Source organism: Peromyscus eremicus, chromosome 1 (assembly GCF_949786415.1).
Source record: "Peromyscus eremicus chromosome 1, PerEre_H2_v1, whole genome shotgun sequence".
Classification (NCBI taxonomy): Eukaryota; Metazoa; Chordata; class Mammalia; order Rodentia; family Cricetidae; genus Peromyscus; species Peromyscus eremicus.
This window is the reverse complement of record NC_081416.1, coordinates 68,630,393-68,642,682: the sequence shown is the minus strand read 5'-3', so window position 1 is coordinate 68,642,682 and position 12,290 is coordinate 68,630,393. Positions and strand designations below refer to the sequence as shown.

The 12,290-nt window shown below is 45.0% G+C and overlaps 1 protein-coding gene across 1 annotated transcript in view; it reads right to left on the bottom strand.

Moving 5' to 3' along the window:
* Positions 1-12,290, bottom strand: part of Adam12 (ADAM metallopeptidase domain 12) — a 320,201-nt gene that overhangs the window by 116,454 nt on the left and 191,457 nt on the right. The window contains exon 4 of the mRNA XM_059265103.1: positions 4,541-4,619. Coding sequence (XP_059121086.1) covers positions 4,541-4,619 — 79 coding nt within the window. The remainder of the gene's footprint in view (positions 1-4,540; positions 4,620-12,290) is intronic.

Below are 12,290 nucleotides of genomic sequence, written 5' to 3'. Positions count from 1 at the left end.
TTTTAAATTTTTTGTGAGTGGGTGTTTTGCTTGTAGGTGTGTCTGTGCACACAATGCCAGCAATGCCTGCAGAGACCAGAAGGGGGCATCAGAAACCCCTGGAACTGGAATTACAGATGGTTGTTAGGCATTGTATGGGTAACAGGAATAGAACCTGGTTCCTCTGCAAGAGCAACAACCAGTCTTAGCCACTGAGCCACCTCTCCAGCTCCCAAGAATCTGCATCTTAAAGATCATGGTCAGTATTATTCACAGCTTTAATGTGATTGAAATAGTCTCTGTATAAAAGGTATATCTTCAATGTTTTCTCTCATTCATTTTGTTAATGTTTTATTATTTGTTTTCCAAATAGACAGATTTTGGTTAAACTGGTCCCCGTTCTCAATGTTTTTTGTGTGTTTTCATTAGTTTCTGCTCAGTTTCCAAATCCCCCGGGCTGTGTGTGATCAAGGAGATGTTCAGTGTCTTGCTTGATGAATTGAGTCCTGTCAACTTCATTTTGGAGAAACTGTAAAGTTTAGGGTTATGTTGGTTTGTGGGGGTTATTTTTAAATGATCAAACTAAGAAGTAAAAAGAAGTGTTTTGGATATTTTGGATAGATATTTTTAGATTTTTAAGAAACCCTGTGATTAGGAGTTGGGCTTAAGCATTAACTGTAGGGCAAATCTGTAGGTTTAAAAGTTATAGTCTTTTCAAAAATTTTCTTATATATTTTGAGAGTACCCTGCTAATATAAGCAGTTGCACACTTTCTCAATAGCCTTTTGCTTTTTAATATTTGTGTGTTTGTGCACATGTGTTATGTGTATGATGTATGTGTGCACATGTGTGGTGTGTGTATGGTGTGTGTGCATGTGTGTGGGTGTGTGTGTGTGTGTGTGTGTGTGTGTGTGTGCGTGTGTGTGTGTGTGTGTGTGTGCATGCATGTACCACATGTATGTAGAGGCCAGAGGTCAGACCAAGGGAATCAGTTCTCAACTCCTACCACGTGGCATCTATGGATCAAGATGAAGTCATTAGTCTTGGCCACAAAGGCCTTTACTCAACTGAGCGATCCCACAGGCTCTCACCACCCATTCAACATGTTCCTTTTATCATTATATAATGACAACTCGGTCACTGATATCCCTCCCTCCCTCCCTCCCTCCCTCCCTCCCTCCCTCCCTCCCTCCCTCCTTCTCTTTCCACTTCACTAGCTTGTCTGATGTCAGTACAATTGCAACAGCTTTATTGATTGATTAATTGATTAAGCTTTATCTACCCATTCTTACTCTCTTTCCATTTTATATATGGGGGTACAGATTTTGACAAGTTTATTCAACCTATTTACACACAGTATAGTGAGATCCATGTTTTAGTTTGATCTTTTTCCTTTTCTGTTTTATCTTTACCCTCTTTCTTTTTCAATCCTTTCCCTTAATTCTGCCCTATACTGGGTTGAAATAAGATTTCCATGCATAGTCTTTTATTTGGAAGCATACATTCTGTTTTTCTGTTCTTTAGATGTTTATTCTGAAAACGGTCAGGTGCCTCATATTTTACTTATCCAAAGCATGCCGCCTATTATTTTTAGTGCAAGACAAACTCTTAAACTGTTTCAAGTCTATTTCTCTGTCTTGTCTGAGAACACCCAAACATAGTCACTCCTGTTACAACTGTTATTTTAAGTAGATTGACTTGGTGCAACTGTTTTGCTTGCTGTTGCCTCTGACATCCTACCCTTGCATTCAATGTCCTTCTCGCTGAGCTCTTCTGTGCAGGTCAGTCTTGGGTAACCTTCGGTAGACTGCAGGAGTAATAAGTTCTCCCGTCATTGTATCAGCATGGGTGTTGCGTTCTTAGCTCTGTAGTCATTTCAGCACAGAGTCGAGGGGGACGGTTACTGCCCCTCTCTCCCCAGTTTTCACTCCACTGTTACTGATGAGAAATCTACTGACGGTTCAGGTGTCCTTATTTATAAACTCCTTTGTCTCAGGCCTTTTTAAGACATCCTCTTTGACATTCTGCAGGTTCTCTGTAAGTCACCCTGGGATATTTCTGTCTCTTCTCCAGGGACTGGTGGGTTTTTGTCAAGATTTCTATCTTTCTTCCACCTGGGAACCCACCGTTACACTCAGATCACTGCTTCTTCCCGGAAAATGGATCTCACTGCAATTTCCCTTAGATCTCTTATCTTCTTTGCTTTTTCTCCTCTGGCTTTTCTTCCATCTCTGTGTTGGGAAGGGCTAACTTTTTTCTCTCACCTTCTAAGGTCCAAGGGTCTCCACAGCAGTGCCTATGTTCACTGTCTGGCTTGTGATTTTTGCCTTAGGGAGCATTTTACCCTCTCTTCGCATGGCCATCTCATACATCTGGGCTGTAGAAACTTCCCTATGGAACACTGTAGCACGTGCTGCAGCCTGGGCTCAAGCAGACTTCCCTGGTTTGGGAGTAGCTTTGAGGTCAATGTCTTGACTGGGAATTCCAGCCTTATGATGATATTCAGAATCTGGATAGGGGCCAAGGCATCTCTAATGCATGTAACACATATGAAAGGCTGCGTGGGGTCCAATCTTTCTTTTCTTTCGTGTGTGTGTGTGTGTGTGTGTGTGTGTGTGTGTGTGTGTGTGTGTGTGAAATCTTTCAATTCATGACACATGGCAGACAATTCTTTCCTGCTTCCTTAGGGCTGGGAGAGTTCTGCTGTCTTCTGCACAAGAAGCTGTCCAGGAGAGCCAACTCTTAGGAGATCCTAATTGCAGATATCCAATTCTCTCTTCTCTGCCTCTAGCACCTGTTTTTATACTCATTTTCATCCTCATTTTCATATCCAGTTATATATATGTATATGTATAACATATATACACACATATATACATATACTATATATTTTCATTCATCCTCTCTCTCTCCCTCCCTACTATGGATTCTGAGTAGTCTTTGGGGTCACATGACCCAAACTTAGTAGCCAAAGCTCTAGCCATCCTCACTCCCACATATCACTTTGTTAATTTTAGAGAGGGTCTCACTATAGCCTGGGCTAGCCTGGAACTCACTATATAGCCCAGGCTGGCCTTAGAGTTGCTGTCATTCTCTTGTGTCCCACGTGCTTGGATTACAGGTGTGAGCCACTACACCCAGCTAATGTCCCTTGGACTGATTTTTCTGCATCACCTTTAAGCTTGATTTTTTTTTTTACAATAACTTGGAGGTGCTTATATCTTGTTTTGGATTTCTATGTGTTTTCTCAGGGTTGGGAGAGCTGTGGTAGAACTATGTTCCCAGATCATGAAGCATCCAGTCCCAAGTGCCAAGTCCCAAAGCTGGTATGAGGAGCATGCTGGAGGCCTAACACCGAGAACAAAGGGGTCCTACGAATAAGGGATACTACACTAGCTTGCTTTTAAAAAACAAACTCACACACATATAGTTCTTTATACCTGGTAACCTATTCTTCCTTCACAGGACATTATATTTGTCCTCTGCTCTTGGAATCCCATGGAATTTACACACAAGGCTGTGCCAAAGGGGCACACAATGGACATGGGTCAAAGCCACGCAGAAAAGCTCAAGTATCAGTCTCCTGAGACGGCTCAGCTGGGTAAAGATGCTTTCTGCCAAGCCTGGTGGCATGGGTTCAATCCCCAGGACCCAAATGATAGAATGGAACTGATTACCACAGATTGTCCCCTGACCACTACATGTACACATGTACACATGTACATACACACACACACACACACACACACACACACACACACACACACTAAATATTTTAAAAGTTCAAACAGTAAAAAGCTGACAAGGAGTGACAAATGTCATGTTGTGGCAGCTCAATAGAGGGACACGTTACGTACTCCTTTAAGGTGGGTTCAGCAAGTCACTTTTCCTTTACATTTCTTTACAGAGCTGCAAAGTGTAACATAGAAAAACTTGGTCTTTCAGGACGGCTTTCTAATCCACCTCCAACCCTGGTCAAGCTTTCTGATGAATAAAAACAACCTCCTTCTCCTCCTCCTCCTCCTCCTCCTCCTCCTCCTCCTCCTCCTCTTCCTCTTCTCCCCCTCCTACTCCCCCTTCTCCTCTTCTTCTTTCCTTTCCTCCTCATTCTCTTCCAATTTCTCATTTCGGCATAGACTCACTATGTAGCTCTGACTATATAGACCAAGCTGGTCTTGAACTCACAGAGATTCGTGTGCATCTGCATACCAAAGCACTGGGGTTAAAAGTCACTGTCACCTCATCTGGCTAAAAGGCTTTCTAAAAAAGCTATTTGGGTTTTTATTTGGGGGAAGGTCTCCTTTTGTAGGCCAGGCTGTCCTGGAATTCACTCTGTTTCCTATACTAGACTCTAACCTCAGTGATCTTCCTGCTTCAGCTTTCTGAGAACTGAAATTTGAGGTGTGAGCCTGGCTTCTCTGGGAATTCTTGGTGCCTAAATTAAGAATCTGGGGATGTGATTGGCTTAGGAAAAAACAAACAAACAAACAAAAAACAGCTACCAAGTGTCAACACAGATTCCATGTGCAGAGCCCTGTTGGCCCAGACATTTGGGAATTACCGTGTAATTTCGAGTGAAGGAGACATCAGTACCATCTTGCAGATAATGGGTCTCCATGAAGCCATCGGCAATGAGTCCCCTGTGGAAACAGAAGTGACATAAAAAGATGAGTGTGGCACCGCATGGATCCACTGCTATGAGCATCTCAGGGGTGAGAATGAAACAACCCAGTGAGGCTCCCAGTGGGCTTCACCTATTCAGGTTTCCAGGCAGGTGTTGGGGGGATCCAAGTAGAGGACAGTCTGCAACAAATGTTTTGAAGAGTTGCCCATGTGGTACCTGTGGGGTCCCTTCACTCCTCTGATCCCATTCCTCTCAGGTGCACAGTTTAGCATTCACAATGTACCTGGATGGACACCTCCCCCTCACCCCACCATACACCCACACATACCACACCCTCCCCACACCATTACTAACCCACCCCACTACATCCCACACTTTAATACTGTTGTATGGACAGATTTCCAAGTTGGGAAAACCCACCCCCAGATATCACATTTCTCCACAAACTAGAATCAGTAGCAAACTCACTTCGGGGAAACCAGTTTTGGATCCATAGTTGTTTTCCTTACAAGTGAGAGAACCTAGCTATCAATATAGAAATGTCTCAGGAGAGGTTAAAACAATGATGAAATGTTAAAAGTGATGCAGGTGTGAACAAAAAATGATTTGGACATACTGAAATCCCAAGTTTCCAAGATAAGCTAAATTCAGGAGAGCCCCTTGTGTCTCAACTAAAACTACAAAAGTTGTCAGATCTTCACTGAGGCCAGAGCACAGTCTAGGTAGGTTTCAAACAATTTTGCAGCCCGAGATTATGTCCCCTATCTCATCCTGCTCCATGCAATGCAGGAAAGGTTTCCTATGTACCTATTATGTGCTGTTTTTAGCTGCTGGGTCACAAAGATAATTAGACCAGTCTCTGCGTGTGAGGATGCTACAGCCTGGTAGGGTGACAGAGGGGACTGTCTCAGAGTAGGAGAGCTGTATTCCGGTGAACCAATGTGAAGTAGGTAGAGCATCAAGAAGGCCTTGCAGAAGTGGCTGGACACCACTGTGTGGTAACAGAGAGAGGAGAAGGCAGAAGTGCATCAGAGTGGGTAGGGGCAGAGGCACTCTCAGGCGGAGGATGGTCACGACAGGCTACCTGAAGATCTGGAATCAGGAAGCCAGGTTGTACAGGGCAAGAAAGGGCCCTAAACAGAGTCCGATTTCATCTGTTGGGGCAGTGGAGTCCAGAGTGGTTTCAAATTCTGAGTCCCGGAGGTGCAGTGGAGGGGATGGCCTTGTTGCTCTTCATACCACCTGTTCTCCTGGGTGGGGGTGGGGGGGGGCAAGAGACGACCACGTGACCCAAGCCCAGCCAATCACAGTTCTCCTTTGCAGGAAGTGGGGCGGTGGGACTTCTAGACTCAGGGTGTAGCTGCAGAGCTGCTTCCAGCCTGGCCTCCACTTGGAGGGGATGCTGGAAGCAGAGGAACCTGTTATCCTGAAGTGATGAAGGGAAGAGGAGGCATGTCCAGGTGCTTGGGTGCTGTAGCATCTCTTCTCTCCAATAAGTCCCTCTTTGGCTTTAGCTGCTTCCATCTGAGTTTGCAGCCAGCATCCTGGTAAGTACCTCAATTTGGGGAGGTGGGGATGCTGGGTATGCAATAGAGGAGAGGAGGACTTTTTCAAACTCAGACTGCCTTAATGTTCTTCCAGCCAAGTTCAGAATGGAGGGCAATCTCCCTGTTTTACATGGCTATCAATACTTTCAGGAAACATGCCTGCCTATTTTAAGTCAGCTAGGCCATTGCAGTGGGTCTGAGCTAATGATGTACTTACTCATGAGTGTTTCAGATGGGCGCACCAAAATCTAAACCACAGCCAGCTGACAACCACACATGGCGTCTCCTGAGCTCCTAGAGATTAGTTTACCTCCAGAGTATTAAAAAACACATTTGGGAGGACTTCTCTGGTGACAGCGGGGTCTCAATAGCCCAGCCCAAAGCTCTCATCTCTTTTCAGCTGCCCAGGCCTCCTGGGCAGGTCCATTCCCAGGGGCATTGTAGACTTGCTGGCATCTCCAGAGCAGAGCAAATGGGAGCAGGCCGGCCAGGTGGGATGGGGCACCAGGAAGCCTTCATGAGAGGCATTTGGAAGTTTTAATTGCTTTTGAAATGTCTTTCAGATCACAGAGAGAACAAAGCCACATTCACACCTGGGGCTCCAGAGAGTTCTGAAGGGTCATTGCCTGCTTCTTCCAGTCACGTGGCTCTGAGCAGGCCCTGGGGTGGGCGGCCTAGGCAACTGTGGCACTCCTGACTCTGGTTCACATTTCCTCTGGCCGACACTTGTCCCTGGATGGTTCTAGAACATCCCACCAAGGCCTGTTGCACTTGCCATGTCCTGAGTCTGGAATGTTCTTTGTCCCGTGGCTGACTTCTTCTCACCCTTCTTAGTGTAAATGCTGTCTTCCCAGGGGGCCCTCCTCTGATGTGGAATCTGAAGCAGCCCCTTCACCATTCCCCACTGCAGAGCCCTTTGGTTTCCTGTATAGCATTCCTCTTTGGTTTATTTTATGTGTTTACACTTTGCCTCTCTTTGCTCTCCAGAATGTAAGCCATAGGGGATGCTCATTCACCATTGTGTTCCCAATGGTGCAGACCGCCCACACAGCACACAGCCTTCTCCTTCCCAAGCTAGTAAAATTTTGCTGAGCACTTCCTTTTTAAAAATTGTTTTGAGATTATAATTTAATTATAACATTTTCCTTTCTTTCCCCCAAACCCTCCTATAAACTCACCTCATTCTCCTTCAAATTCATGGTCTCTGTTTTTCACTAGTTGTTATTGCATTCGTATATGTATATGTATATGCATACATATTCCTAAATATAACCTGTTCATCCATATAATGTTACTTGTATGTACCAGGGCTGCTTGTTTGGCATTGGACAACTGTTTGGTATGCTCTTCCTAGGGGAGGACCACCTCTCCTGTTCCTAGCTTTCCTTAGTCACCTACAGTTATATGTATAGGGTTGAGGCCATATTTCTCTTTTCTCTCCCCCCTCCCCCACTTTGGCCTGCTCATTGGTGTCATCCTTGTTCAGCTCATGTTGAGCAGTCATGCTGGTGAGACTTCATGGGTGTAGCTTCGGATGTTACTAGGAGACACAATCTCACGGCAAACTCCCTGCTCCTTTCTGGATCTTACAGTCTATCCTCCCCCTCTTCCGCAGTTACACGAGGAGCCTGAGGTCTGGGAGTGTCCTGTAGACATGTCCATTGGACTGGGCCCCACAACTCTGCATTTTGATGAGTTGTGCATTTCTGTAGTGCTCTCCATCTGTTGAACACTTCCTTTGAGTCAGGCATCTGCTTTGCCCGTGGCATCTCACTCAAACCTTTGGTAGTAGCTAGCTGGAGGGGTATCTGCTATTCTTTTTGTTCATTTATTTGTTTTCTGTCTCTTGAGAGAGATCCAGCCTGGCTTTGAACTCCAGATCCTGGTTCAGCTTCTGAGAGAACAGGCATGTGTCACCCAACTCAGCTCTAGACATTGTTTTTAATCTCGATTTAAAAACAAAATAAAACCAAAACCAAAAAAAAAAAAACCAAAAAAACAAAAAAACAAACCTCCCCAAACCCAGAGATACAGGGGAGTTCAGGTAACATATGAACGAGAATTGTTGACACCAAGATTAGAAAAAGCACAGGGACAAATATCCAAACTAGTAGAAACACATGAACTATGAACCAATAGCTGAGGAGCTCCCAACTGGATCAGGCACTCTGGACAAGTGAGACAGTTGATTAACCTGAACTGTTTGGGAAGCACCCAGGCAATGGGACCGGGACCTGTCCTTAGTGCATGAGCTGGCTGTTTGGAACCTGGGGCCTATGCAGGGACACTGCTCAGCCTGGGAGGAGGGGACTGGACCTGCCTGGACTGAATCTACCAGGTTGAGCTGAAACCCCAAGGGAGTCCTTGCCCTGGAGGAGATGGGAAAGGGGGGGTTGCTGGAGGGAGGGCAGGGGTGGGTGGGAGGAGGGAGGACAGGGGAATCCGTGGCTGATATGTAAAATTAAATCAAATTATAAAATCAAAAATAAATAAATAAATAAAAAGGTAAAAAAGAGCTATTTATTTTTATTTTATGTGTATGAATCGTTTTCTTGCATGTATGTCTGTATGTCACATGCATGCCTGCAGATGTCAGAAGATGCCATCAAATTTCCTGGAAGTGGAATGATGGATGGTTGTAAGGCAACATGTGGGTGCTAGGAACTGAACCCTGGTCTTCTGCAAAAACAACAAATGCTTTTAACTCCTGAGCTCCACAGTTAGTGCTCTTGTGCCTGTGGTGCCACCAGACTTTCAAAGCTGGTCCAGTGATATCTGCTGAGCACATGTGGCAACGACCATATGAAACAGTGGAGAAATGTGTCCTGAGTAGAATAAGGGATAAATAAATGCACAGATGCAAGAGTCAATCTGAGAACAGCACAGCAGCTTCATCCCTTCACGTGCAGGACCCTCTCCCTCCTGGGTGACTCACATCCCCACCTCCTTCCCTAGCACATTTGATGAAACCAAGCAGGTGCTAGATCGAAGTGTTTCATGATGTATATCTAATTTAAAAGTGGCTGGAAGTCAAAGGCCCCTGGAGAAAATCAAGAGGGGCAGATGGACAATGGGGGTATTGGAAATATGACAGCAACGATCTTGTACTTTTATCCAAAGAGAAAATCAAATTAGATGGCTTTCCATCAGCCATGGGAGCAGAAGGTGGATGCATAATTTCATGAGAACATTCCTTTCCTCTGCTTATTAGATTAGCTGACCTAACAAGGCATTCTCTTCCCCTCGACACCAGACAATGAAATGCATCTTAACTGTGCCAGGAGCTGATGTTGCTGGTTCCCATTTGCTTTGCTGTTATTAGTGATACCTACATAATGCTCTCATGTAGCTGCTAATTATTGGGCTGGATCCTGGAGGTAAGGCAGAGCATGGGCTTCCCCATCTGGGGAGAATAGATTTGGAGTGGCCACAGCTGTATGAAGCATATCTAGAGCTCTGCCTGGGGTCAGGGAACTGCTTCCAAGCCTGCAGCTAGCTCCAGGTGGTACCCAGGAGGATTGGGAAAGGTGATGGGAAAGAACCAGTTACCTTTGAACAAATGTGGAGAAAAGCAGATACAGAGGACATTCCAGCCGGGAGTGGTCACATACTGAAAGGCACAGAATACAGAGACAGCAGGCTGGGGGTCTGGGCTTAGTGAATGTGGTGGGCATGCAGTTTCTATGCAGATGTGTGTGTGTGTGTGTGCGCGCGCGCGCGCGCGCGCGCGCTGTGATAGGTAGCTGCGAGTAGATCTTATAGGCTGCTACATGTCACTGTTTTTGTTCCCTACAACAGAAGCCATGACACACAGTGGTGACCTGGGCTGATGGCAGCTTTGGGACGCTCCTCCACTCTGACAGTGATATGGAAAAGATTTTGAGGGGAAGGAAGGAAACAGGAAGGCTGCAGAGGAGGCCAGTGTGAGTATACAAAGGACTAGGCCAGCACTATAATATCCAGGAGTCACATTCAGGAGAGGCCAGTACAGGTACTAATAATGGCTGGGGGTGGGATATCAGAAGGCCACCTAGGATGGGACAGGCGCTGGTGAGCTCAGTTCATACACACTGAGTATGGGGTGCTGAAGGACCTTTTCTTGGCTGTGCCCTTTAGCAGCTGACTGTGTATGTGACTTGGGGGGCATGGCTTGGAGTGGAGACATCATGCAGTGTGGTAGAGGACGAGCAGAACCCCACCCTTTCCATCTGAACACTGTATTTTCTGATTTTAAAACCTTTGGACACACATGGCTGAGAATGGTCATTTAGAATTCTCAGTAAAACATTACGATGTAAGTAAAGTTCTTATAAAATATGCATTTCTGAAAATGTTTGGATATTGAACCAAAACACAAATGACCTCCAAATGGATTTTTTTGGATCAATATTGAAATTACACTTCCCTGCATTTACCATTAAGTAATTTAGTTATATAGTTTGAGTGAGATGAATTCCATTAAAGGGACATGTGCTTTGCCTACTCATTTTGGTCTCTGGGAGCCCCTCTCTAACCCCCACCCTTGAGTGAACTTTTCTCCTGTGTTCTACCAGGATTTGGCCCCAGCACTTTACCTTGTCTATGTCAATTTTTGCTTGCTTGTTTCTCCTACACTGCACTGGGACACAGAACGGAACTGACGTCCCTCCCAGACTAGCCCAGTGCCTGGCACGTGGTGAGGACGGAACACAGATGACAGACATTGCCACAGAAAAGCTCCTTCATCCAAACTGATTAGAGCCATAAATGGTTTCCACTGGTCCTAGGTGGGGATATGGCATGGGGACAGTCATATGCAGGACCTCATTGTTTTAAGATTCTAAAAATGTGGTGCTGGAGAGATGCCCCAATAGTTAAGGGTACCAACTTCCCTTCCAGAGGACCTGAATTCAGTTCCCAGTACCCATGTCAGGCATTTTATAACCACCTGTAACTCCAGCCCCAGGAACCTGACACTTGTGACCTCCAAGGGTGCCTGCAGTCATGTGCATATACCTACAAGCAGACCCACATGGAATCATATTTACATAACAATAACGATGATGATGATGATGATGATGATGATGATGATGATGACGATGCTTGCACGTCATTTAGATAAACTCTTGACTCCTTGGTATCAATTTCAAAACTGTTTAAAAGGTCTTATTAATTAAAAAAAAAAACCCAGAGTCAGATATTGGGGTGAAAGCTGAAAGATCAGAGAAGCAGAACAAGCCACAGCCAATCTTACCTTGCCAACTCCTCAGCCTATCCTGTTTCTACGAATCCTCAGAATGAAAGCCTCTGAGTCCTCACCCCTGAGGGTCTCAGTTGAATTGCCACCTTTTTTTTTTCTGTTTCCTCAGGACTTTCATACCTTTCTGTGTTCTGCCATCACTTCCTGGGATTAAAGGTGTGTGTGCTTTCCAAGCAAAGGCATGAGCTCTCAAGTGCTGGGATTAAAGGTGTGTGCCACTACTGCCTGACTCTGTTCCCAGTGTGGCCTTGAACTAACAGAGATCCAGATGGATCTCTGCCTCCTGAGTGATAGAATTAAGTGTGTGTGCCATCACTGTCTGGCCTCTAGGTTTAATCTAGTGGCTAGCTCTGTCCTTTGATCCTCAGATAAGTTTATTAGGGTACACAGTATATCACCACATTTCCCATTTTTTGTCTAAAATGATAAAAGAAGGTTATAACCAATATAAGAAAAGTAATGTACAATAAGTACAATAAGTATATACAATATATACAATCAAGGGTTGCATTAACAGTGTCCAGTCCAGGGAAGCAGAGAAATGGCAGAGAGGCATCAATTACTTGGGCTATAAGAATTCATAGTTGACATGTCAACTTTCCCCTCTACTATTTCTTTGAAGAGTGTACATAGGATTTGTAGGTTTAATTACTCTGTACGACATCGTCATACAGAAGTGTCATAAGACAGCTCTTGCCTGCCAATTACCACCAGTGGGCACCATGGAGACTCTGCAACTGAATCCTATATGTGTAGACTTCAGTGACTTTGTCCTGGAGACCCATTTCATACTTAGGCAGAGCCTCTGGCCCGAACCCATTTTCTGCTACAGATTTACTCCATCACAAATTACAAAGTCATTCACATAGAAATGTGGGTCATGGTCTTTTCCTGCCAGAAT